General features: G+C 36.7%; 4 protein-coding genes across 4 annotated transcripts; 2 read left to right on the top strand and 2 right to left on the bottom strand.

The window, feature by feature from the left end:
- Positions 1–547: 547 nt before the first annotated feature.
- yps (ypsilon schachtel) lies at positions 548–3,538 on the bottom strand. Its single transcript, XM_068776259.1, has 5 exons — positions 3,308–3,538; positions 2,585–2,648; positions 2,168–2,383; positions 1,605–1,742; positions 548–1,327 (listed from the first exon to the last, which is right to left on the bottom strand). The coding sequence occupies exons 1-5, from the start codon at positions 3,429–3,431 to the stop codon at positions 1,114–1,116; spliced, it is 756 nt and encodes a 251-aa protein (XP_068632360.1). The 5' UTR covers positions 3,432–3,538; the 3' UTR covers positions 548–1,113.
- A 2,619-nt stretch (positions 3,539–6,157) lies between these two features.
- LOC137920196 (putative uncharacterized protein DDB_G0285119) lies at positions 6,158–10,428 on the bottom strand. The gene is made up of 2 exons (XM_068763466.1): positions 10,159–10,428; positions 6,158–8,028 (listed from the first exon to the last, which is right to left on the bottom strand). The coding sequence occupies exons 1-2, from the start codon at positions 10,230–10,232 to the stop codon at positions 6,345–6,347; spliced, it is 1,758 nt and encodes a 585-aa protein (XP_068619567.1). The 5' UTR covers positions 10,233–10,428; the 3' UTR covers positions 6,158–6,344.
- Positions 10,429–11,316: 888 nt separating this feature from the next.
- Positions 11,317–15,745, top strand: ssp6 (short spindle 6). Its single transcript, XM_068762405.1, has 3 exons — positions 11,317–11,456; positions 12,613–12,744; positions 13,630–15,745. Exons 1-3 carry the CDS (start codon positions 11,361–11,363, stop codon positions 15,256–15,258), a joined length of 1,857 nt encoding a protein of 618 aa, XP_068618506.1. The 5' UTR covers positions 11,317–11,360; the 3' UTR covers positions 15,259–15,745.
- A 1,939-nt stretch (positions 15,746–17,684) lies between these two features.
- LOC137928466 (uncharacterized transmembrane protein DDB_G0289901-like) lies at positions 17,685–27,822 on the top strand. The gene is made up of 7 exons (XM_068771422.1): positions 17,685–17,744; positions 17,885–18,169; positions 18,977–19,123; positions 22,037–22,262; positions 22,874–25,800; positions 25,880–25,907; positions 25,978–27,822. The coding sequence occupies exons 1-7, from the start codon at positions 17,685–17,687 to the stop codon at positions 27,726–27,728; spliced, it is 5,424 nt and encodes a 1,807-aa protein (XP_068627523.1). The 3' UTR covers positions 27,729–27,822.
- The last annotated feature ends 144 nt before the right edge of the window (positions 27,823–27,966 follow it).

Here is a 27,966-nt window from a genome sequence, read left to right as displayed (position 1 = left end):
CTATAATAAAATATTTAACAATATATTTGCGTAAAGTAACACACACAATGAACAACCACATTTTCTAAATTAGTTTTTTTTACAAGTTTTATGGCCACTGTTACAATTATATTGCTTAATTAAGATTCTTAATAACAGTAACCCTTTAGTGAATTAAATAAAGAACCTTATTTACTTTAGATATATAAATTTGAAATATTTAAAGTAATTGTCTACATATATAATTACTGACGGAAAAGTTGTCACATTTTATTTAGATATATTGTCATATTTAGATTTAGCAAAGTAATCAAGTTTACAATATCATTAAAAAAATTCTGCCTAGTACTCAAAATCTTATGAGTACATTTCCCATTTCTAGATTTATTCTAATCTTATAAAGCAATTTGTCCTATTAAAACTTTAAATTGGATTTCCTTTCAAATTTCAATTCACACAAGACAGTTTATTCACCTCTGCTCATTGTAGTTTTTTGTTTAATCACAAGTACAAAAGGTAGACGACCCTGAGGCGGAGAGTGGCATTGGGTATTGAAATAAAAACAACGTTCACACAGGTAGGTAAACTTTTATTTAAAAGGTTCATACAGGTTCAACTTCTTCCCATATGTAGCTTTTAATGAAAAGAATTTTGTAGTTTTTTAGAATCACACATGCAAAATTAAATATCATTTATCACTTAAGATTTTGAAACGTAAAATAAGAAAACCTAAAAAGGTTTTTTTCATTATACAACAAAAATTGTAGTTCAATAAGAATCATCTTTCTGTCATAATTCATTAGATCTTTTGGGGTATTGCAACATGCACATCATCAACAATCGTGTAGAATATATTATATTTTAATTGCACAAAGTTATAATCAATTTTTTTCCTTTGGTGCCCACTTCTGGGCATTACAAACAATCAAAGAACAATCAATTCAATTTATAATAAAAATATCACATCTTTGATCCATGATATCATGCAGTTGACACCCCCGAAAATGAGTTGCTAAAGATAAGAATTAGTGTTGATACCGACCGAACAAAACACATTGAATGGTACTTGGATAAGATATTAAAGGGCGTGGCACGCGGTCAGAATCACTACGGGGGCGTGCCACGGTGGCGCGCTTAGGCCTGGCTCTCGTTGGTGGTGGCAGCCTCCAGCGTGGCCTGCGGCTTCGGCTTGGGTTTGGGCTGGTCTGCGGCCGCAGCTGGCACGGCAGCGTCTTCACGAGGCTGGCCGCCTTGGAAACTGCGCGGACGTACACGACGGTAACCGCCGCGGTTCATAGGCCCCGGCCCGCCGCCGCGTCGCCCTCCGCGGAAGTTGCGACGGACATAGCTATCAAACAACACAACTTAAAAATATCTCCACCAACCAATAACAGATTGTGTAAGAAGCAAGTCCCTGAATAACCGCATCAGGAAAGCAAATATATAATTTAACCTAAAGCATACATACATATACATAAGTCCATAGTAATTGAGACAAAAGTATATATAGAATTTGCAAATGTATAAAATATGGTCATATAAAAATAGACCAGACCTTCAAGGCTATTTGAAGTGAAGGTGTTAAAATTTGTGCAATATTTGAGTACTATGGATGTGTTGCTCACCTGCGTTGTGGTTGTGCAACCCCCTCTTGCCCTTCATCTCCCTGCGCGCCCCCCTGGTTGGCCGGGGGACCGCGACGTCCCATGCCTCCCCTGCGTGGAGCGCCCTCACCGCCGCGTCCGCCTTGACGTGGGTAGTACCTGTTAAATGAGTTATATTATTACACTTCATAACTTACCTTTTATAAAGTATGATTCTTTTAAGAAAATTAAAATAGTATATTCAACAATTAAACCTTATTTATCAAAGGTATGTATCAACATTAGCATAGCTATCAACATTGATATATTAAAAAAATAAAACAAAAAATTGTGATGATTAAATGTTGATAGCTTTTATCAAGTTTAATCATTTAAATTAAGTCAAATAGAATGCAACATTAAGTTCAGTCATTTTTTGTGTAAATTGCATTGTGTTGAAAGTGATGTGAACAGAATATGAGCTCAATTAATTTTAAGGCATTACTGTTGCATTTCAACCAATAGTGTTTTGATTATTAATATCTTAATTTTTGCCATTTAAAGATGTTATATGTGATGTTTATGTTATTTTAGATGGTTCTTACTGGCGTGCGAAGCCGCGGCGTTTGTCGGCTGCATAAGGCGAGCCCTTAACCGGCTCGCCGCCGGGTCCAGTTACTCCTGCGGCTTCAAAGCCTTTCTCCCCGGCGACCACGGCAAACTCCACTGCCTCACCGTCGCCCACCGAGCGCACAGCCTTGCGCGGGTTGTTCCGAGCGATTGCTGTCTGATGCACGAACACATCCTCCTTTGTGTCATTCCTGTCATCAATGAATAAGCATGCATTGCAGCATCACAGATCTAATGTTTTTTTTACTCCATAAAATTGAAGATGCTCAACTTTAATACAAAATATTATTTTGAATAGCTTTTAAGTTATATTTACAGATTATTGTTAAATAAACGTTTACATATGAATCAGTGATGGAACTAATGTAAACAATAAATACTAAAATTTATACCTGTTGATGAAACCATATCCGCTCTTAACATTAAACCATTTGACGGTGCCCGAAACCTTCTCAGCTGCAAACAAAAAATTATGATGAGCTGCTTATCATGTATTTAAATTAATTACAATAATCGGGGCCAGTCATAAGTAAAGTCAAAACTTTTAAAAAGCTGCCTTTACATTGTTTCAATAAGTATATATATTTCGCATGGACATAGCCAATGAAAAAACCGCTAATAAAGAAATGTAAGGTAATTGTAGATTAGGTATATACCTTAGATTATTTTTATTTAAAATATAAAAATAATTCCATTGTTCTTTAATTGGAATTATTAATTTGTTCAATACACTTCAGTGTAAAAATTTATTGTACCTTTTACGGCGTGTTACATATAAATACAATAACAAATTTCGCCAGATTAATTGTTCTTATCTACACATTAAACCAAAACTAAGTTAAAATAAGAAACTTTTCTGCAATTGCACGTAATACACAGAGGACGCTAACATAGACGCTGTAATTTGCGCGGTATTGATTAGGTCGCCGCGCTTGGCGTTGAGGCGTCTGAAACTTATTAGACGATCAAAAATGCAGCGCGCCAGAAAGTAAATTATTTTTATAATACATAAAACACAAAGGGTAATCTTTATATACAATATTTAACAATTCAATGGCCATGTGCTCCAACCAAAATGCCGGGCCACGCAAAATCTAAGATGGCGTAGCACTTACCAATGACCTGCTTTTGTTTAGCGGCGGCTTTAGCCTGTTGCGGTTGAGGTGCCTGGTCTTGCTGCTGCTGCTGCTGCTGTTGCTGTTGTGGTTGCGGCTGCGGCGCCTTCTCGGTATCAGCCATGGTGTAATTGGCGAACGGCGATGGTGGCTAGATGGTAAATTCCTCCACGACCTCTCCTCGATGTTCACCGCTCTTCGATCGTTACAAATGGACTACGATTTGACAAACTCATTCTTCAGTTCTGTTATGTTGGTAGCACTTAAAAACTTCCGATTCCGGTTATTGTTTACAGATTAGACTAACACAAAAATATATTACATGGTATAACATTTGAAGTGCTATTTATTTATTCATCAGATATAATTAATATCTAATAGAATGATAACAAATGTTTTATTAATGATAAGAGTATGTAAGCCGAACGCGTTAAACAACCAAAAACAAAAACAAAAGAACAGGATAATCATAACGAAGGGAAAAAAATAAAGTTTTTAATAAAAAATTTGCATCATAGTAATTCTTGAAAATTTACTTGAATTTAAAATATATATTATTGTACTATGCTTTATATAATACAATAAAAATTTTATTTTACATCAAATCTCAAAGGAAAGACAAAGTAATTTGATTTGAGTCAAATTATATAAGTCTGAATCGCAAAATTAATTATTTTAAAGTAATAGAACGGGTTACAAAAATTAATGGCCTTTAAAAAATAAAATATTAACTTCCTTTCAATGTTGCATTATGTCCTATAATGTTGGTAGACATTAAAAAGTTCTATTTCTTACCATAATTTACCGGTAAAAACGATAAAAATATATTATGTGGCACAATATTTTATTGAATCGGTATTTATTGAATAATATAATCTAAGGAGAACATTTATAATAATAAAAACGAAGAAAAAAGATAAATAAATACTAGATAACTAGTAGTTATCTTTAAAAGCTAGTTCTTTTTATAAATTAGAATAAATTTTAACTTCAGTGAAAGATGTACATATTAAATATGAATATATTTAATAAACGGGAACGCTCAATATGGATATATTTAATCTTTACGTCTTAAAATAATACATGATTAATTTATCTCATTTTCTTTAACATGAGAAAAGCAAGAAAGTATAAAAGTAAAATCAAAAGTGTTATTTATTTTATTATAATTTATTATTATTATTATTTTTTATCATTAAATTAAATAAAACAAGTTTTTAATCATTTTGGCTTTTTATATCCGTATGGTTGTAAGTCTTGTTGTTTGTTGCCAAATTATTTTTTCGGTAATATTTTTTTCAATAGATATCGCCTGGACATGATCCTCGCTGCAGTAAGTATATGCGCGTTTAGCAGGTGGTTGGAAAGTGCCACCAGTGCCCATACTTTCTTCTCAAAAATGAGCTCAAATGCAAAGATAATGGCAGCATAGCGGCTTGCGAATTTAAGACCTTGTTCCATTTTGAATTCGAATGTTTAAGAATTATTTTGAAGAACGTATTGTGCCTACAATGCCCAGCAAAACGAATCGTTTTCAAATGAACGCTTCACGCGTCGCCAAACTAAAGTGCGTTGAATGTTTACGCGGTGGAATGAAACGTACAATCTGTCAATGTCAACGGAGTTTACTTTTTTATATGAAACTTTTGATGAATAATTGTTGGAAATAAACTTATTTATTAATGAAGGAAAGTGATAGGGCATCGATTTTCAATTGGTTTAAGAGTTTAATTTACTTTTCGTTATTGTGTGTATTTTAGTCACCAAACAGGAGCTGTACAAGTGACTGATTGGATTCCTTCGTAGTGCTCTGAAAGTAACTGAATGTCAACAATATTCGGAGTTAAAAATATAATTTACATAAATTTATAATAATATCAGTATAGTAATTAATCTTATGTAACTACATAGCAAAGGGTCACAGAAGAGAAATTGTTTTACAATTATTTTCACCATCAGAAGTGAAAATTTATTTTCAGAGAAAGTACTGTTTCTGTCACAGTTCTATATTAGTAAATCATAAGAATTACTAAGATAAAAATGCCCAAAAAATTCTAGTCAATCATATAAATTTATTTTGTTGAAGTCTTATAGCTTCTTGTAAATCTTAATAATTGTCTGTTAGTGTTAATCCTTATGGTTTACTTTTTTCTGTGTTACTTTTTTCACTTCAAAATGGCAATTTTGCTGATTTGGAGTGAAAATTTTTTTGAAGTCCCAATGTTTGCAAGTGTGAATTTGAAAAGGTGTGATAATATTAAATCATTATGTACTTGTTATCGATATATGTTTCAATGGTTATGGTGCTTTTGCTTGAGTGGTGAGAAAATCAAATCTTGTTTCTTACTATTTGTACCTAAACTTAATGGAAACTTAGGCAGGAAAAAACTGCCTAAGTACATGGCAGTACCTAGACTGTCCAAGCAGCAGAAGTACAAAGTATTTTTACATTATGTGTACAGAATTTGTCAATAAATGCATTATTTAATTTCAATGTAATTTTTATGATATTAAATGCAATTATAATAAGGTGTGAGTATATTATTTATGATCACATTTAGTATCATATCCATACTGTGTATGCAAGATGATTCAATGTCATCACCAAAATTTAGTCAAGTTTATTTTATATAATTTGGGGCATTCTACACTTGCATACATACTGCATAATGAGAAAATAGCAAAATTTTAATAAATTGTGCCTGTCTTTTTTGCAAAAGAGACTAAGTGTTAATTTTTGGTAATGTGTATATGTATTCTCTTTAATGGGATGAGAGTTTCAAATATGGAAATAAAATATATAAGCCATGTCAACCACATCTTTCATTTAATAAATTTAGTATAAAATTCAAAACAGACACTAAATATTATTTGTATTAAACTTGCATTTTTTAACTTTTTATTGCAACTTTTATCTATGTTTTCTGTCGCAGTTATTTAATAGACATAAACATTTTTTGTTTTTGCACAAACATGTTTGCATAAAAAAGTAGTATTTATTTTAGAAGACAATTTGAAAGAGTATTGAAATCACCACTTAGTCATCATTTTTATGCAATTTATAACATAATGTTGGTCCGTCAATACCAACATGGATTTCACCATTAGGTCTTTGTATAAATTTAGCAGGGATGTGTTCTTGGTCAAACACAAAGTACAATTTTCCTATAATAATACCATCATGGTCTAAAATTTCTTGTGCACTCTTGTAATGTTCTGTTGTTGGCATTTGTGTAATGTAACTTTCATAATCATGTGATGTATTATCATTATCATTGTAATTATTTGTAAATAACTCTGTTGATTGTGTGTTATCCACATATTCAAAAGAAAAATCATTATTAGGTAAAGCCTCAGTGCTATCAACAACACTTAGTAATGTGCCATTTGAATATTCTTTAGTAATTATTTTTTGTAATGGAATTTCATTTTCATTATAGACTTTACGGTTAGCAATTGTTGATGTTACAGGTTCTTCACTGTCCAATGGAGGCGTTATTGAGAAATATACACCGTCTTTCATACTTCTATTTTGCAATATTTTAACTGGATTAATATTCTCTCTTATAGTTTCATGGTAAAGATATGATTTAGTACTGATTTCTGTTTCATTATATGCACCGCTATGTTCCGTAGATTTATCTTCTTTATTGGTTACGGATTTTTCTATGTTATATGATCTTTGATTGTTAACTGGATTGCTCTCATTTTTGTGTCTTCTACTTGAATTATTATTATCGTTATTATACTCTAATGTTTCTGTGATATTTGGCAATGTATTAATTTTTGTAAAATGTAAGTCAGGAACTGTTCTTGAAATATTTGTTGCCTTTACTGTTGTTGACAATGTGGTCGAATTGTTTACACCGTCATTTGTTGTATTATCAAAATGTTTTAAATCTAAGAATATATCATGTTCTTTTATTTTCTTCTCTACAAGGTTTTTAGTAATATTGGTATTATTATAAGTGAATTTTGGTTCAGATTTATTTAAATTCGTTAACGGTAACTTCACATCTAATGGCTTCATCAAAAAATCATTTTTCCCCATTTCCACGCTTTTATCATCTATATACCAATTCCTATGACCTGGTTTTTGAAAATGTTGTGAATCTTGTTTTCTTGTGGTAAAGTTCGTGATTTTATTTAAATTGCCTCTGGATAATTCTGCCACTTGCTTGCATTCATTTTTTACAGCTTCAATTAAATTTTCATGAGATAGGTTTTGCAGATTCTTAAATTTACTTGTAGCCCATTGCTGATTTTGAGCGATTGCGGATAAATGTTGGTTCACACATTCTGATAAATTTACTTCAGGTTGATGACTTTCTTTAGGGTTGTTAAGTAATTTGCGTTCAGATCTTAATTTAATTTTCCGTTCATCTGCATTTATGTAAGATAATGTATTTCTCTCTGTGTTCATAGCAGATGGAACTTTTTTACGTTCAATAGCTTTTCCGTCAAAAATATCCATTGATTCATAGTTTTTATTGCTGAGACCTTTGGGTTCTTTTTGCGGGGTACGATTGATATTCGTCGATGGGTTTAATATATAGTAAAGCTGATCAAGATACGATACTCTTTTCACAGTATATACTCCTCTATTTTCGTAAGGATTCGAAACAGTCGCAGAGTTGATATAAGATTGCGGAAGTAGGGTTTCAGTCAGTAATGTAGAGCAATCGCATTGTGGGTCCCATTCTACAGATTGACTGGAAAATCTGAAAGTATAATACATAATTTACTGTAAATAAAGATAGACTGTCAAGTTTAAGTGACGGTGGACAGGCTTCATAGCGTGTAGATATAGGATGTCGCTTTGGACTTAAGGTTTTGGTGTGAAGACTTCAGACCAGCAAGCTTAGTTAAGAGGTTGACCTAAAAGGTGGGCAGACGCGGGTCGCTTCCCATCAATACTATTGGAAATCTATCGCGGAGGCTTATGTTCAACTTTCTACGGCTTAAATGATGATTATGACAAAGCATGCGCCATGTAGTGAGTTTCCGCTGTCACTCAAAACCTTTTAAAAATTCTAATAAGATTCCCGAGAAGGCTTAACCGTGGTTGGCTCGGTTGTACTCTTATTTTTTTTTATTTCTATACGTTGTTAGTCAAACTTTGCGATCTTTTTAGGAATCTATATAAAGTCTATCTAAATAATATATTTAAAGTCAAGCAATGAAGGTCCATATATGACTATGGCCTCTCAGCTGAATCTATGGCTGAAATGATGAAGACGATAAAAAACAATCTAGTTAAATCTTTTTGTAAGCTCCATAAATATAGAACCTCTTTTGTAAGTAACAAAAATTGTTTGCGTGGGCTCTATTTAATGTAGGACTCCTTTGGTTACTTAAAATACGAAGTTGAAGAATGACAAAAGTTAGATTGGTCTCTGTCTGGTATTCTTATGATAAAACAAGTTATCACTATAAGTTATATGAAGTGGATAGTAATATTAATAAACGCTTTTAAAATTATGTAGTAAATACATTTTGTCATTCAAACGTAGTTAAAAATGATGTAATATGACTTTAGTAGTTTCCTTGATAAATGTCTGATTTTTTAAAGAAGTCATTTGAATATGTTAGCTCGATTATAACATAAATACACAATAGTATTTAACAGCAATTAGATCCTTAGTCGGCTTAATGCAAGTAGTTATCATTATTTCTATTAAAGATTTGAACTATCTATGACACATCATTGTGCCTATATGTATCCAGAATTGACTTGATATTTATCTAACTACATCTATTTATGTAAATTAGTCGTACCCCGCTCGTTTTAATGAACCTCAACCGCCCATGAAGTTGGAATTGCATTAAATCCGTTTTTAGTTGGTCTCCACCAGACGAAAGGCATATACGTGAAGCTGCAGGCTTTGAACCTTCATGTTATACCACCCAATTGCTAAGCCCCGACTTTTAACTGACGTGACACTTCGAGCAATGGGAGGATAATCGTGTAACGGTTAAAGTGCATCAGGACTATAATTGCGTTCGTAGGTCTGTGGAAACCTTCGTAATATTATTAATGCGTTTTTAAGCATACATATATATAAATATAAATCAGGACCTAGAACATCTATTACTACTCATGAGATTTCTTATATCCAGAGTGACCCCGAGGTGATCTCGAGGTGATGATAAACTAAAAAAGCAGTAACCTAAGACTATCTACATGTTCTGATAAAACTCCCGTCTACTACACAGTAAGTCATAGCAATGTCAACGCTAACAATTACTGCTCACAAGACGTCGCGTTATCAAGAAAGAATCACTGCTCAAATCCTTTTTTATTTGCTCCTTTGGCTACTGCCAGTCACGCCCTGTGATAAAGACTCAACGTCGGGGATATTACACAACTGATGTACAGCACGTCATGAACCTGTTTTTCGTCGTCAAAAAGATCAACGGCCGCATTGAAACTTCCTGTCGAACACGGAAGTCATCGTATATCAGTCATCATCAACACTCTTCCGCTTCGATGTAATCTACTGTCGAATGAACAGCAGTAAGATAAAGCGCTACCCCAGCCTACAGCGCTACAGCCTGCTGCTTTATCTTTGCACAAAATCAATTGTGAATATTTTACACCGCACACGCTACCGTAATGTTACCCGACCACTTGCCTTTCGTTAGCAAGCCTTCAATTCTGTCCATGGAATATAAGCGTAAGCCAATAACGATTTTTTTGGTCCAGCACTAAGATTGGCATCGGCAGAATAAATTACCAATGTTTTATTTATAACTTACATACTTGCACTAAACCGACTATAGCAAAGATGACCATTGAATATAAATTAAATAATATTTAAACTTAAAATAAAACCATTGAAATAACTCACATGTACCGGCAATATTGAACACAGCGTGGCGGTTGTGAAGCCGCAGTAAGGACGACCAGTATTAGAAGGAGCATGATTAATAATTAAGTGACGACTGCTTTACGACTTTGCGAACTAATTACGACTTCATTAAAACCACGGATCGATCCGTCAAGGCGCTGATTAGCCCAAGCTTGATAAATCCTGCGATAAACATCGCGAATAAACACTTGCTATTGCAACAGAGATGGTCTTCGAGGCATCTCACGCATTCGAAATTTCTAAATTATGTTATCCTTGTATTACTTCAACTACTTACAATAAAAAATAAGAATTGTTGGATAAGAAAAAAAATAAAGGGTATGAAATTGTGTCGTAAACAATTTGTTTTGGTAATTTGCCATGGTGACTAGATGGATAAAAGAAGTCGAACATCATACTATGTTAAGAACTAAATAATACAAGTAGTTAATAACACAGCTGTTGACGTCTTTGTCAATAAAACGTAAGGAGAATTCTCGTATTTTAAGTTGGTGTAAGGTGATGGAATAGGGTTCGAATAGTTTTTTTGAGATGGAGATGGAAATACGGCACAGGGAATAAAACACTAACATCAAAGAGATACAATATTGTGAGAAAAAAATATGAACAGATGTCAAGAAATATAAAGACTAATTCGGGAGATATTCATCAATCTGCATCTCTCGTACTGTTTTATCTTCTGTCTAAAAGACGCCATGTTTACCTTCGAAGAGAACATAAATTAAAATATTTTTTTTATTACATTAGTTTCTTATAAATACAGTTAATAAAACTAATATCTTATAAACGTCTAGGCCATGTTATCTAAGCCATTACGCGTTCGTACCACAACTGCGCAATACAAATCAATCTACAGACCATGTGCAATAAAAAATATTTTTACCAATATATTATTGGTATTTTAAATATGGAGACGTTTATTTTGATGTTATCGACCTGTGTGTGTGTATGAAGTAATTAGATAGTTTTACAGGAAGTAAAATTTAGGCGCGCATGCGCGAGGTCTACGCATGCGTGTATGTAATGCTTCGTCACGCCGGACCGATACGCGGGACAATTGTTTCGGCGTGCCTTGTCGTGCTTGACATAAGACGCAAATTAAAAAAGCATGCTCGGAGGTAAATGGAATGAAAGGCAGTGCGGAGATGTACGTGTAGAAGCCGGGCGTTCCGCCGCGAGCCATGAGCTCTCCCAAGCTAAGCGAGCGATGTCCTAGCAGTATGAGCAATGGGAACAAGCTCACAAACGACTCCAAAGAAGATTCCCTTGATAACTCTGTAAGTGTTTTATAAATTCAAGCTTTTGTCACCCGGCATTAATAATATAAGGTAAATATTCATTTGCGAACTAAAAACAAAAATGGTGATTTAATTCTTTAACATTTTGCTTTTGTTTACTACAGCGAATTTTGAATGTACTGTACATACATTACGAAATTATATATGTTTTATATATAATTCATTTATTTCAAGGATCATTTTAAATAGACACAAAGAAGCTAAGGTTTTTTTTTAATCTTAAATAAATTACACACACCATGGGAGTTTTACATTTTCACACGGGTATTTGTTGAATTATTTATATTGGGATTTGTTTTCAATGTTAAAGTCACTTAGCAACCAAGTTCCAAGCGATCGTTAATTTAATTTTGTTCGCCTTATAAATGATCCTTCTCACGTCTTAAAAAGCGCTAGTTATTAACACGTATTTATTTAAAATTATAATTGGCATCAATTAGCGAATGCAATAGTAGTTTATCTAAAGACATAATTAGACAAATATTAAAGAGAATTAAAAATACAATCAATCAAGAAAGAACCTTTCATATATAATGATAAATCATTTTTCTTTTTATTGTGGAAATATATTTGTAGTTTGCCCTATGTTATAAAAATAAAAAATGTCGAACTCTTTATGATTATTCTGCATCCTTCGGAGACCAAGATAGATCCTTAACCCTCTATTTGATGCAACAAAAATAGTTCTGAACCCAATTAAACATAGTCGTTAAGGATACTCTAATAAATACTCGCGATATCGGCACGACCATGACTGGTTTTCTTTTATTAACGATGGAAACGTGGCTGGAGTTTTTTTTGTTTCCATTTTGTTTTCCAGCGATAACGCTTTTTTAATTAAGTTTTCCTGATTGTGTGATAATAGCAACCGATTGAGTTGAGGTTCGGCCCCCACGGGTAACTTTGAATGGCAACGTTAAACGCGAGTGATAGCCCAGGTAGAGGTTCTCTCTCAGGCGCTTTAAAATTTCGGGGCCTTGTCGATCTGGTTTTTGTTAGGTTCCAGAGGGAGCTCTGAAACTTCTGCGTCGCCGAGAAGATAATTTCCATTTTAAAAAAATAATACTCATACCTAAATATTTATCAATATAACGCCACTTTCTTTGCGAACTAATTTTTAATAATCTCGGTACAGATTAGAGAATCGATAAAGTCTGAACGTGGTGGAAAAGGAGAGGAAGACTGGCGACGGCGCACCATTATAGTGGAGAAAAAGAACGGATCATACGGCTTCACGCTGCAGAGCTACGGGATCCACTACAAAAAGGCAAAGGCTTGATATTTTTCTATGGAATATTCTAGTAATAAAGAAAGGTAGAGAAACGTAGGTATCGAAGTAGGTGGGCTAATGATTAAAATCGCAGGCTGATTGGTTGATAAAGGCAGTGAAGCACGGAGCAAGAAGGTGAAAGTCTACACCCAAAGAGTCCATGTACAAAATACGTAAGAACAAACTAACCAATTGTTTTTCATACAATTAAAAAATGTTTTCTTCATTATTTTGTTCTTATAAACAGAATTATTGTTTATAATATATTTAATTACGAAAGTAATGGATTAAATTGGCGTTCTATGATCAGAGAAGTAATAGTAATTTTACTATCTATTTATTTATTTCTTGAGAACTAAGACATTCCTCATTTACAGATTACAGGCAATTCAAATTTACATTACATTTGTAAGTGTCAGTAAATCTCGAGATTAGTTGTAGATCTAAAAGCTTTAAAGATTTTCTCTGACAAATAAGCTATACGTCACACCTTCAAGCCCTTCCACCGATGACCAATCACCCTGTATGTACTAATGCGGCATTAACTTATCTCTAATATATCTACGTAACATGAGTATGCTTCAATTTAGACGATTTTATTTTTATTATGCTTGGCTTATGGATCGTAAGTTTCTAATTTTTAACGTAATCAGCAAGCCCGGGTTAGCTAAGTAAACAGATGTTTAAATACATGCCTGTATTCGAATGGCATACAAATTTAATTAGTAAAGGCTGGAACATATAGGCAAAATTTATTGTAAAAAATAATTTTTATCTTAATGTTTTCTAATCCTGGGAAAGAAACTGACTGTTATTTTAATTAATTAGGCAATAAGTAAGAAATTACTTTGCATAATAATATAACGATGTTGTGCTTTGTAGGAACAAGAGATAGAAGTAATTACTTACGTGGAGCAAGTGGACCCGGAGGGGGCGGCGGCAGCGGCGGGTATGCGTGAGGGTGACGTCATCCTCTCTATCAATGGCATTGACGTAGAGCACGCAGACCACGCAACCATCGTGGAGGCCATCAACGCATGCGACGCGCGAATGCGCATTGTCGTCATCTTCGAGGACTGCGTACGAAAGGTCGAACTACATCTCAAATACATAAACATCCAAAGAGCCTTGCAAGCGAAAATGCGTGAATTAGAACAACTTACAATCAGAGAGAGGCAAGTATTTGATGCGAATTGGAAAACACACAGCTTGCCGTCTCAGAAAAAGAAAACATCGCCTTCAGACGTTATTTCAGATAGCGAAGAAAATAATGTCGGTGATGGTATTAACAGCGGGTACTGCCGACCAACTTTGTCCAGTGAGAACGTCACTAATCCAAAACCATCGCCCGGCAGCGTATTCATGTATCAGTATCTGGACCCGCGGTACGGTACGTGCATTATACAGCCCAACCTACGCACCGGAAGTTTCGTGATCACGGTCGGATCGCCACGCAATCGTCGCGACTGCCATCACTGCGTCATTAAAACCTCTGGTGAGTCGCATCGTGCTTCTGAAGTGTATAAAGCAAGCAACGGGAAACATGCGAAGATTCACAGGAGCAACCACAGTCACGGCTGCGGACCTTGCATGCCCCCCTATAGCAATCAGGACGCCAATAGCCTCGAGGCTTATGATCTAGCCAGTCCGTGTTGTGATCCCCATTGCGTTCCAAATTCAAGAAAAAAAGTGAGAAGAAAGAAGGAGTGTTCGAAGGAGCATAAGAGAAAAGAAAAATGTGTCCAAGTAGATAAGTCAACACAAAAAACGGATACAAGTCACACGCATTCGAAAAAGATGTGCGCATCGGGACAGTGTGCTGGTCGATACCGGTATTTGGCGACGGAGTCCACGCAGACGAGTCAGTGTAGCCTGCAGTCGTATGCGAACAGCAATGTGACGGCACCCTGCGATACCTCCGCCTCCAGCTACAGTACCTCGCTAAGCAGTGACACGTTGTTCTGGGATAACGACCGCTCAGACGCGAAGTCTTCGCCAAAGATCCAGTATCAGAGCTCTCACCAGCACGCCAAGCCAAAATCGTGGGATAATTTGACAACGAAAGCATTCGGCGGTTATGGTTTCGGTTATGGCTACTTAGATACGAGCGCGAAGTACAGCAACAGGTCGAAGAGTCACGGCCGCAGCCACAGCGGGCGCAGCACCCAGAGCCAGCACGAATACCATCATGCACAGGAGAAGCACACGCATCGGCAGAGCGGCACCCCACACCACTACCCTACCTACAACCGGAGCCATAGTCACTGCCAGCCAACTAAATCTACGGAGAGCCTCATAGTCGTGCCCAAGTACCAGCTGGAGAGCAGCGGCTCGGAGACGCGTCTCGCCTGCGAATGTGTGGACTCCGTTGAATACTACCGCCGCGTGGGCCCGAGTAAGAGCCCGGCGGACACACACACGTCAGGCTACTACTCGCAGCGCTTCGTTTACCCCACGCATTCATACAAAAAGAAGGAATCCAACGTCAGCTCAGAGATAACTCGGTTATAAGTAATACAATAGTTACTGCTCAATTTATGCCTAAATATAAGTTTTGATCGACCTAGTACTTTAGAATAATAAAGGCTGTCAGCGCCTCGTATCTAGGTCGCGATAACGGTTAAGACTAAGTTCGTAGATGACGCTTAGACGTTAATGATAACCCCAATAAAGAAAACATAGGAAGATGGCGGTTTTGGGTTACTGTTTTTATTCCGATGCGTAAGTCACGTATATATTGAACTTTGTATATTAAGAGGGTGTCTGGGGTTAGAAAAGTCGTATTTTGTTGAACTTTGTGAGAAATAACATCTTCATTATACGTACATTCCATACATTCGTTCGTACATACATTCGCCATCGTAAAATAAACCTCATTTTCATTTCATGTTTCTGACCATAACAGCAAATAGTAATATATAACAAGCATCTAATATGACCAAATTATTTTATGAAGCAATATATACAACGAAAGATATGTAAATAAAAATACTCTCAATTACATTAATTAAATTTACACGAACTACCGATGTCTTTCAAATAAGAGCAATAAACTTTTGGTGTGGTGTAATAAAATGCTGGTTGACTACGTCGTATACAAAGGTTAATTTTTTTTTATTATTATAATTGTTTATTATCGTACTTAAATATTTTTAACTAGGCTTAGGTGTTATTGTTATTTATTTCCAGACACCTTAATGCACAATTATGGCGAAAAACATTTTAATAGCTTTAAACATGTTGATAATTAATTTTGTAATAAATTATTCAAAAAATATATTATAATAAATAAAGAAACATTATGTTTTCATTTTAACACGTAATTATTTTTTAAAAATAATGAAATAATACTTTAATATTTTGAAGGTAACTTCCTCATTATTATCTATTTGCTGCGTATATTATTTTTGGAGACTACATCCAAACAAGGAAAATTATTGGCCATACTAACATAAATGTAACATTATTTGGAATGTGAACTTTTAAGTTTTGGAAATAAATTGATTGATTGATTTATTCAAATATTATTTTTTTACGAAAAAAAAACTACCACAAATAAATATAATTTTTCATTAACAATATTTTGTAAAGAAATTTTTAAGTAATACATGTCTTGAAATCATCTCATTGGAACACAAATTTACGTAACTTAAAAACCGACCATAGTTCTCAACGTGAGGTCAGTACAAGTTAGGAAATATTTTTTCATTCATTGATATTGTTTACTGCTTTTAATTAATTTATACATATCACTATCTCTATCTATCCTGTAGCTAATTAAATCGTTCAATGAATAGCGATTACGAAAATATATTTTTAATTCGTATAGTATACTTTCAATTGGTCACTATAACCTTTCAAATAGATAACTATTTTATTAAGGTTCTGACGAGACCACGAACTGGCAAACGCAGCGTAGTACGTCTACCCACTAAGTGGATGGACGACCTTGATCGTCGTCGGAAGGAGTTAGATGCAGGCCGTTTCCAACCAGTCATATTTAAAAATTTATTAGGAAGGCAAATCTATGAGTGTCCAGATGTAGTCGTCAATCGACTTGAGAAATATCTGAAGAAGTAGGATTATGTATTGCGTATTAAAATGTCTTTTATCAGCACAGAGAGAAGCGATTAAACTCTTTTGAACAGATCGCCTATATTTATTTAAACCCGGTTTATGGTTTTTAATTAAAGTAGATTATACACATTACGTCACCAGTTACATATAAAATATGGATTCAATTTTTTTTATTCATCTTTGGTTATACCTTTAAGATTGATGGTAAAGGATGCCATTTGCTATAATACTTAGTTTGCTTTGGGTTGGCTTACCCTGTAGAAGAGCTTAATTTTATTCGATAGTTCGTAGGCATAGGTGTTTCGTCGTTTCGGCCCATAGACACCCACTGCCAAGCATAGTCCTCGCAGTGTGTTATGGTACGAAGAGGAAGCTGCTCCCATCTTCTAGAAACTCGTTTGTGAGAAGTGGCAATCCTGTATAATTAATGCACACAGTGCTCCCCGGAACAGAACCTGCGACCTACGATACGAATGTCCGTCTAAGTGCTTAACTAAATATGAATAATTTACTGAAATTTGATATATTAAGGAACAAACCACAAGACAGCTATATTATTTGCGGGAAGCTGTTTCCATCTCTAAATTCTGTTTTAGAGTAAAAGAGTATTTATTTACAAATTTAATACAAAAAAGTAATTGCGTAACCGTTTTTCTGTTTATAATTTGTTTAACTAAGCATACTAGCATTATTTAATATAAAAAAAGATATGCAATGATGCTAAAATGCATTTTTAATTAATCAAGAGTCATATGTTTATTAGTTAGGCGATAAAAATAATTTGGCATATTTAATATTAATTAAAACTTAAAGACTGCCTTGAGCATTGACGGCAGATGCTAACACTTTCCTATCTTACCATGCTCATACTTAAAGCAAGGTACAGCGCTTTCGGTAGCATTATAATGAATTTGCAGAAAGTATACCCAATCATCATGAGAAATGGCTTATATAACAAAATAAATCCTTATTATATTGCAGATATAAATCATTTGAGTAGACATGACTTGGTAAATCCAACTGAATCTTGAGTACAATTAATTTGTGACAATCAATCGAGATCATTTATCACCACTTCCTCGTGTGCGCAGTCAAAGTAGCAGAATTCGGTGCTATCGCCGAAATTGGGTGGGTGAACTTATATCTGGCAAGAGTTCATCACGAGTTCGCAGGTCAGGCGACGAGAGCGCGGCGACGGGCGTCGGCGCGCCAGAGCGAGCCCACAAGCCGCCCCGACGGCATGCGAGGAGCTCCGCAAGCGGCCCGCGCTTTAGCGCCCCTGCACGCCCTCCTTCTCACCCTTTTCATCGCCTTCGTCGCAGCTCGCGTCCCCGTTCGCTACCAGGTCAGACCAAAGTGCATATTTCCATCTCGGCAACTGTTTTTAAACTTATTTTTAACATATTATAAATACACTAAATATTTGATATAATTTTGCGTACGTTAAAAATTACTTATTTACATAATATTATCATTTAATATACATTGCCGTGAAGGTCTATCGTTCTGTTACAAGTGGCGACCACGAGCTGATTGACACGGAGTGGATAGCCCCTCACTAGGTAGAAGCAAGACCGGGCATGGTGGCGATCTTTCCGGGAGCATAGGCTTTGCACACTTCGACAAATGTGATGATTTAATATACATATATTATTGCACAATCTTTGTAACGGTTAATTAATTTTAAATTATAATCATGGTTCTTGAGTTCGTTTATCAGCTTTAGATAACAAGAACAATTCAATATACCATTAAGGTTTTTATAAATATATTTAAGTTAATATTACCTAAAATATTTAGTGACGAAAATAGGTTAACCTTGATCGAGATTTTGTGTAGCTTATTTCTTTTTCTTTGCTTTAAATATCGATCTTTTAAAACTATGCCGGGATACGCCATAATTGCAACGCCTGGCGCATTGGTTGGCGATCGTCATGTATACCACACTATGTGCAGCCTGATGCAAAGCATCCTATGCAAATTTGTTTGTAAGCAGTGACAATTCTATATTTATTTAAAAAGTGTGAATTATGTAAGATTGTATCCCGGGAATCGAACCCACATTCTACCATCGCAAATCCCATTACTCTACCGCTGGACTAGCACTGCTTTTTTATATTGGATAAATATTAATAAAATGTATTACTTTCAGACATACTATCTATGTCAAGATCCGGATTCCTTCGTATGTGAAGCATGGCACGAATCCCGAAGCCGTGGTGATTGGATTTCGGAAGGAGATGTCTTGTGTGGTCACGTTAGAGATCTATCTTCCATCACCCCACCAACACACTATTCGGTAATCTAAAATCTATTTATTTTATATTTTAATAAGATAAGGGTGCATATATAATTTAGTAAAAAGGTATTGGTACATAATGCATGTATTATAATTCATTATTTGTGTTTATAAAGCATACACTATAAATAGGATTCACACAGGATATTAGGGCTAAATATATATTTTTACATATATGTACATTTATATATATGTAATTTTACTACGAAGTACTGAAATTCCTATAGCTCAATATAGCTATACAAATTGAGCTTTTATTTAAAAATGTTTTATTTGAATTATACAGTACCATTTCAATGTAATTTAACAATGAAGCGATGTCTAATTGTTTTTTGGTAATAAAATGGAAAAAAAAATTTCGAATTAAAGCTTTGCGAATATTAAACGCTGGCGATATTTTTTATTTAGAATGAGCCATCGTAATATATGCCAGATGCCTCTAAGGAATATATTATTTTTTATTTACAACATATAATAGTTTAATGTCACGCCCCGAGGCAATACATTCATCCCTGCGACAATCCACTGCTTGATATGATATTGCCCCATAAATTTCCTAAATGACCGATTTAAGGAAGCATGCATGTGACGTCTTCCGATGACTTATCAAAGTTCTCTGTCCACCTTGTAGGTGTGCCACATAGTCTGCTTATTACGAATTCAATTTGCCGAACCGCTGGGCTATGTATACATTTGCTAAATCGCTTTGGTATAATAACTAAAACATCGCTCTTTTTATGTCTAATGTATTTAAAAATCCATGCTTCTGCGACCTAAATAAAGGTAGTAAAATATCTGGTTATATGCTATTACTAACCGCTACGAATAAAACAAAAGCAATTTAATTTATTAATTACTATATTTTACATCAGGATTTGGTTTTATGCCGTTATTGAGTCATCATCTCATATCTATATCGATAGGCTCAAAAGTTAGCGTCGTAAGGTCTTTTAGAGCTATATTCTGTTGTTATTATTACAGATTTAACATTATTCGATTTGTAATTCAAAAATTTTTTTAATGAAACCACACTCAGCGTATTATTAAGGTTTAGTTTGGTCACTTACGTTTTTATGAAAAAAAAATTCAGTAAGGCGAAGAAAATTAAAGTTTTGTTTATATAAACACTTTTTATACAAAATATAACTCCGGACTTAATTACGAAGATATTTAGTACAAACTAACCATTATGGACGTGTAGAAAAACCTATTTATTTTGACACAATATATAATATAAGCAAATTATTGTGATATCTCCGTCAGATTATCAAGTAAAAGCATTCAAACCTTCATTTTGAATGTGTAACAAGGGGCGTATTTTAGGGAAGAAATGATTGATTCAAATTTGTTTAAAAAGTCACACACATACACACACACACACACACACACACACACACACTGGGATACTGAAGGATACTGAAGAGAGAGGATTGTTTTTAGTCGGTATTGATCTAGATCGAGTCCGACATACGGGGCACCAACATCAGGCCCTATGATACGTAAAAGTATTTTTAAACCTCTATAAAAAAAAAAAACACACACACACACACACACATATATAAATATAAGTCATGATTTCTTTATTAACATAGGGCAGTTAATATTGCTTTATACAATAAATTAAAATCACGCAAAGATCTTTCTTAACTTTTATGTACTTAAATCTACGCGTCAATTAAAAAAATTTTCTTTTAAATACAATCATTTAGATTTATTACGAAGAAGTGAACAGGCGAGCCTATTTTTCATAAGCTAAACCGGTCTATCCGATTGTTAAATTACGATAAAATTCTCAGTTTATCATATCAACTCAACCTTTACCGCTTTAAATTGGTGTCATTGTTTTAAATTTAATAAAGACCGATTTTATTTGTAAAATATTTTAATAAAAGATATACATGTAATCTATTTTTTTAATTAATACGTAATATGTATTATCTATGTAAGTAAGATTCGTAAATACTATTGTATGGAGCTTTAATTTAACTTTAAGTCTCTTCTTTATCTCCGGCGTCACGATAACTTCCTATGATATTTCCTTGACCTGGATTGTCGTACAATTACAACATAATACAATATGTAACAATAAAAATATACTTTACTGATTTTAAAGTAGAAGAATAAGTTTCACATGTAGTGTTATTCAATACGTCCTAAGAGTGATCCTTTAGTGATGTAGATTATGTACAAACGCACAGTTGATCCTTTAGTACGACGAGAGGTAATAAAGGGTCGAAGAGGGAGGAAACTATTTCAATGTCTAATATAGACATCTCAGAATATTTAATAATTCCTAGGATGTATGGAATATTACGAAATTAGTCGTTTTCATTTTGGATATTTATTAATTAATTAATAGCGGAAAGAGGCCGCAGAAGACTGACTTTTTTTACACTTTCCTGACGTGCTCTCTGAAGTTGTTTGTCATCTAGGTCAATATATAAATATTAGACTTGTTTATCCTATAGAATGGGACAGTTTATGAGCGTGAAAGGCCCGGTGGCGTATGCTATCGTCTTCGCGATTGATTATTGTTAAGAGTAGCATGTTATTATATAAATCGTTTAACTATTGCAAAATCTACACAATGAATGTGAAACAGAGGCAGTGCTCCGCATCTCCCGCTCGCATGCGATAAATAACTGCACCTCGAGACCAATGCTAATAAGCAACTTCGTCGTACCGACCTGGTACTTCAGTTGGGCAGTTATCTTTTGCATTCTGTGTATATTATTCGTTGCACCAAGTTGCATAGATAAATGCGTAGATTCCACAATTTTAAACAAAATCGATGCCTATTAAATACTAACTATTCAGCATAACTGCCTTTTACTGTACTATACCTATTTTCTAAAATGGTATAATTAGAAACTCCACGCCCTAATCTTGAATATTTTATTTCTTCCGTAACAGATTGTAACGCTGGATGGAGAGGAAATTCAAATATACTGCAGAAATGTCATCATAAGTATAGAAGAGAATAAAGAAGTCGTACGAGGACGTAGACAGGTTGGAGTGGCGCCGCGTGGCAGGTATCGAGGGCAGACACAATCACAGTACTTGGCTATTGACCATGGCGGTAAAGAAGAAGGCAAGGCGGAGGCGCACTCTGCGGCGGACTCCTCCAGAGCTAGCGTTAGTAAGTATCTCTAAATCACACAACGATTACTGATGTTAAAATGATTAAACATTATTTTAACTTGAATATTTTGAATTACCTGAGCTTTGCGTCTCTTGTCAAGAAAGGTCACAAGTGTTAACGCTAAATATTTATTTTGACAACACAAGATATAGTTTTAGATTTTCTTATGATTAACTGGGAGAAAATGCAAGGAATTAAGTCCGCGTGCCACATGTTTTTGTGCAAATATTAAATAAATTCCAGCTTATTGCTGATTTAAGAAATTTTTGGCGCCTAAGGCGCTATTCCATTACAAGGGAATATATCCTACCTTTATTATAAAATTAATAAAATCGCTGTTTTCTTGACTTTAATCCTTATTATACTTTCATTAACGAATATCTATATTAAGTAGTATCCTTTTCGGATATGTGTCTGGGCAGTGAGGTAACGGGTATCTTGATCGTCGTCTTTCTAGTGATCATCTTGAATAATCAATCTAGAACAATTGCTACAATAAGTCAACAAATAACATTCTCTGGAAATTGCATATATATGCAATATATATGTTCATTTAAAAAGATAAAACTTAATCCACCTTTACGTATATCCTCTTATTGTTTTCACAGGTGGCAATAGCGGTATGGGACAAGCCCAAAGTCAGTCGATATACGACCCTACATGCGACGACTGTTATGGAAAAACTGAACTTGATGCGGCTAATTTTAAGAAAAGACCTTACGGAAGTAATACGGGACAAAATGAATACGGACCAGATCAAAACGTTGGCTCGGGTTGGTCTGCACAACCAAACGGGCCGATAGGAAGCACCTACGGGAATAATCAAAATGCAGGTCCAGGTCCGAACGGTTATGGACAAAATCAACCAGGTGCACAGAATTTTGGTCACCGTTATGGAGCTCCGGGAGGAGACAGTAGTTATTCCCCCGGAGGCACTGTAGGGCAAGGACCTAGTGGAAATGGTTTAGGCTCAGGCCCAGGTGGGAGCACCGTTGGAACAGTCCCAGGTAAAGGAGCAGACTCTTTAACACCCGGTGGTTCTAGATTAGAACCTGGAGTAGCAAACGTTTATGGGCCAATTCAGCATGGTAGTGGTCCGAATGCTCGCAATGAACCTATAGGTGGTGTGAGACCAGATCACGGTGGCATGTTAGGAAATAGATATGGTCCAGTACAAGGTGGTGATGCTGGACACTACGGACCAGGGCGTACGGGAACCCCTGAAAGTGGAAGTTATCCTCCAGGAAGTCTACTGAATGCACCGAACGGTGAAAGTTATCCTCCTGGAAGTTTTGTAAATGCACCAGGCAGCGTAAGTTATCCTCCTGGAAATATTGCAAATGCACCAGGCAGTGTAAGTTACTCTCCAGGAAGCCTTGCAAATGCACCCGGCAGTGTAATTTATCCTCCTGGAAGTCTTACGAATGCACCAGGTAGTGTAAGTTATCCTCCTGGAAGTCTTACAAATGCACCTGGTAGTGGAAGTTATCCTCCTGGAAGTCTTACAAATGCACCAGGGAGTGTAAGTTATCCTCCTGGAAGTCTTACAAATGCACCTGGTAGTGGAAGTTATCCTCCTGGAAGTCTTACAAATGCACCAGGGAGTGTAAGTTATCCTCCTGGAAGTCTTACAAATGCGCCTGGTAGTGGAAGTTATCCTCCTGGAAGTCTTACAAATGCACCAGGGACTGTAAGTTATCCTCCTGGAAGTCTTACAAATGCTCCTGGTAGTGGAAGTTATCCTCCTGGAAGTCTTACAAATGCACCAGGGAGTGTAAGTTATCCTCCTGGAAATCTTAATGCTCCAGGCAGTGGATTCGGGCCGGGGCAACTAGGTACCGATGGAAGATTGAGACCGGGCCAAATTGGTTATGGAACAGGTTCTAATTTACCTCCCGTATATGGGACTGGACAGAATAATGTTTACATTCCCGGAGGTGGCCCGTCACCTAGTGGATCTAGAAATGCGTTTCCTGTTGGACAAGGGCCTGTTATAAACAATGGTGTATATAATAATAAACAACCAGGTATTCCCGATGGAACTGGCGGTTCAAATCAAAGTCGTGGTCCAGGAGGAGCATATAACCCTGATCAGGTTAATACGGTCGGAGGAAGAGGCTTAAACCCATCACAAGGAGGAAATTGGCCAGGGCTGCAGTACACTTCTGGTAATTCACCTTACTTCTGTTGCGTTGTAGGACCGGATGGTAATTTGATGCCAACCGGCGGATCTCCATACAGACCTAATATAAATAGTCAATATCCGGATGCTAACAATCAGCTGGGGTATGGGGGGCAAGTTGGTGTACCGACAGGTGTGCAAGGTCCTTATGGAGCTGGTAGTCCCGGTAATGGAATGAACGTTTTAGGACAAGGGGTTGGTGACAACTTAGGTACCGGGCGAGGTAATGAAAATTATGGAACAAATACAGGACGTTATCCTGGCGGCGGGGCTATTTACGGCCCTGGTCAAATTGGGCAACCGGGACAAGGCAATTATAATCCAGGTCAAGATGGTGGATTTGGAAACGGAAGAGGATATCGTCCTGCTGACGGAACAGGAAGTTATGTATCAGGTCCAAACGTTCGTGGACCAGTAGGCGGGAGTTATATACCTGAAACCGGCAGTTACGGTGCAGACCAAAAAGGGATGCCGAATGTGGGAAGTAATTATGCTCCAGGAGGTGTAGGTGGATCGAACGGTGCAAATAGACCTGGGCAAAATCTCGGCGTAAGTTATAGTCCGGGTAGTTTTGCACCAGGATCAGTAGGATATAATCCAAGTCTAACTGGGAGGGGAACAGAAAACAATTTCGGACCAGGACAGATTATCGGCCCAAGTGATGGCAATCGTTATGGATCTACGCAAGGGGGTGGGCCTGGAGCAAGTAGAAACTTTAGTCCAGATTACTCTGGTGGTACAAGTGGCAATGGAAATTATGCACCTGGTAGTGGATATATACCTGGTCAACCTTATGGACCGGGTGTCGTCCCAAATTATGGTTCAAATGGAATCATTGGGCCAGGAGGCGTTGGTTCAGGAAACGGGGCCACTGGAGAAAATTATGGGCCGGTTCGTAGTGGTAGTTATGGTCCAGGCCAGACCGATGCACGTTACGGATCAGATCCAAATAGTGGAAATTATGGACCGGGTCCAAGTAGTGGAAGAGAAGGTAATATAGGACCAAGATTTGGTAGTGGCCCAGGAGCCGACGGAAATGTTCAACCTGGAGGTAGTAGTTACGGAAATTACGGACCAGTTCAAAATGGTGAAACAAGAAACTATAGTCCAGATGATGGTAATAATATGGTGAATTATGGACAAGGCGGTAGATTAATCCCTGGTCAAAACAATGGAGAATATTTTCCACATCAAGGTGCTGTTCCAGGAAGTCAAGGTACATACGGATCAGGCCAACCAGGAATTTACAATCAAAATCATGGCGGTATTCCGGGACAAAATTATGGTTCTGCAGGCAGACCAGATGACGGACGATTTGGAGGTAGCCCGGTTGGAAATGGTTATGATCAAAGGGTGCGTAAGATTTATATACCAGTAACTATTTTTCTAAGAACAAAATTAATTATCTAATCTAAATGTTATCTTTTTACAGTTTATGGGACAGAACAACGATTACAATGGTAAGCGTGAAGTTTCAAAATAAAACTATTAAATTTTATTGAAATAAAACTTATTGCCGTTTATTTTTAGGAGTTCCACAGAACTTTACGGATCCTAATACACTCGCAGACGGAGATGATTCAGAGGCAGAGGCGAGCGTTTCCCAAGCCGCTAACGGTACAACGGCCAGTGCGACTTCTAGGGGCGGAAATGATAAAGGACGTGCGCAAACAAGCGTTCACGGTACATACACTGGAAGTGGTTCGTTTTCAGCTCAAGCTCAAATAACAGGTGAAAATAAAGAAGCGGAAAGTGAAGTGACGGGGGGTAAAAAAGGAGCATCTAGTTCGGCGCAAGGCAGCGGTCGAAATAATAAATCACAAGCAAACGTGCAATTGGGTTCTGAAACTGGTTCGGTACAAACGCAGTCGTTGACCAATGGAGCATATCATTCGTCTAATTCCCAAGTCCAAGGAAGTGTGAAAGGTGGAATGGCCGATGCACAAGCTCGCGGTCCAGGAAGTACTTCATCGCAAGCACAGATAGGCTTTACACCATATAAAGATGGTGATAAATCTCATGATCTGCAGAAGGTACCATTCGTCGGCGGCGGCTTAGCTTCGGCGCAGTCGAGCGGCCGCTCCGGACAATCACAGTCACAACTTCACGGAACATTTAAATACGGTATCACTTATAACGGAGCGGCGCAGTCTGGCGCCAGTATTAATAAAGATGAGGTATTTCCAAACCGTCTATCATTTGATAAAATTGATGTTTTTGATGAGAAAGAAAAAAACATTAACGTAGAAACCGAAACACCAGCAGAGGTAGAAACATCTACGCCGGTCAATACCACGCCCCATGTTGAAAATGTGCCCACGGAGGAGTCTTTGCAATCCGAAGACGAAGATCCTACTGAAAGCAGCATAGCAGAGAATACTGGCGATGAAGAGAACAGGGGTGACGAAACTCTAAAAAATTCGGAAAGTAGATATTCCAGCCACACACACCTTGACCATCACAAGTCAGAGAATCCAGATCAGGAAGAAGTACAGTCACCGCCAGCTTCAGCAGGATCGACGCGTTCCTTCCAGTCAAACTATGGTAACAATGGAGCCGAATACGAGTACACAACTGACCGAGAAGATGTCCAGCCTGACGAATACGACTCGGAAGGCCCGGACTCGGAAGTCCAAGGCGAATATTCGAACTATGACGAGGTACCAAGAGATACATTAACTCATCAGTCGCTTCAAAGTCCGCGCAGTTCGCTAAACGTGAGGCAGACAACCGGAGGAAATACGCAACATATCGTCCTTGGTGCGCTTAATAATCACGACGCGGAGATTACGCAGAGAAATTCCGAGCGACCCGATGAGAGCAGGACTTATCAGCCCGGGGAGAGGGTACCAGGTACAGGCGGGTTCACGATACCTGCGGGTTTCACAGGTAGTGTACAGTCAGTTGCCTCGAAAGAGAAGACGTACGTGGTAGGATCCAAGGAATCGCCGTCGCAGGCGCAGACGGTGACGCTGACACCGGGAAGTGGGAGGGTGAAGTATTCGTATCCATCGTACGGGCGCGTGGAGGGGAGTAAGCTGCGCTCTCTGTCGACGCCGGCACGCGATGATCGCTACGTTTCCGTTTCAAAGTCCGTAACACGCGACCTTGACGCTGAGAACAACGTGCGCAAGCAGTACTCCCACTCGTACTACACAAAATCCTCCTCTTGCGGCTTTTTCACCTTCACCTGTACCATGGTCAGCGGCGCAGACGGCAAGAAGAAAGTATGCCGACCCAAAATACCCAGAAACCCAGACGGCACGCCCATTAGATGTTAATTTAAATTTATAATTAATATTTATAAGGTTTAGCGTAAAATCTTAATCGGATACGTTTTTATTAGTATTATATACAAACTGGCTCAATATTTATCAAATTACGACAAATCAAAACAACTACATATTTTACTGTAAAAGCTACATATCTTACTGTATTAAGGCATAAAGTAGTTCAATCAAGTCTATTCAATTTTACAATAAAATACATGTATTATCAATAGGTGTTTATTTTTCAATG

The sequence above is a fragment of the Battus philenor genome, unplaced genomic scaffold (assembly GCF_028537555.1).
Source record: "Battus philenor isolate CCGP_79_NKW_IND1 unplaced genomic scaffold, ilBatPhil1.0.hap1 SCAF_1, whole genome shotgun sequence".
Classification (NCBI taxonomy): Eukaryota; Metazoa; Arthropoda; class Insecta; order Lepidoptera; family Papilionidae; genus Battus; species Battus philenor.
This window is presented reverse-complemented; position numbering and strand designations above follow the sequence as displayed.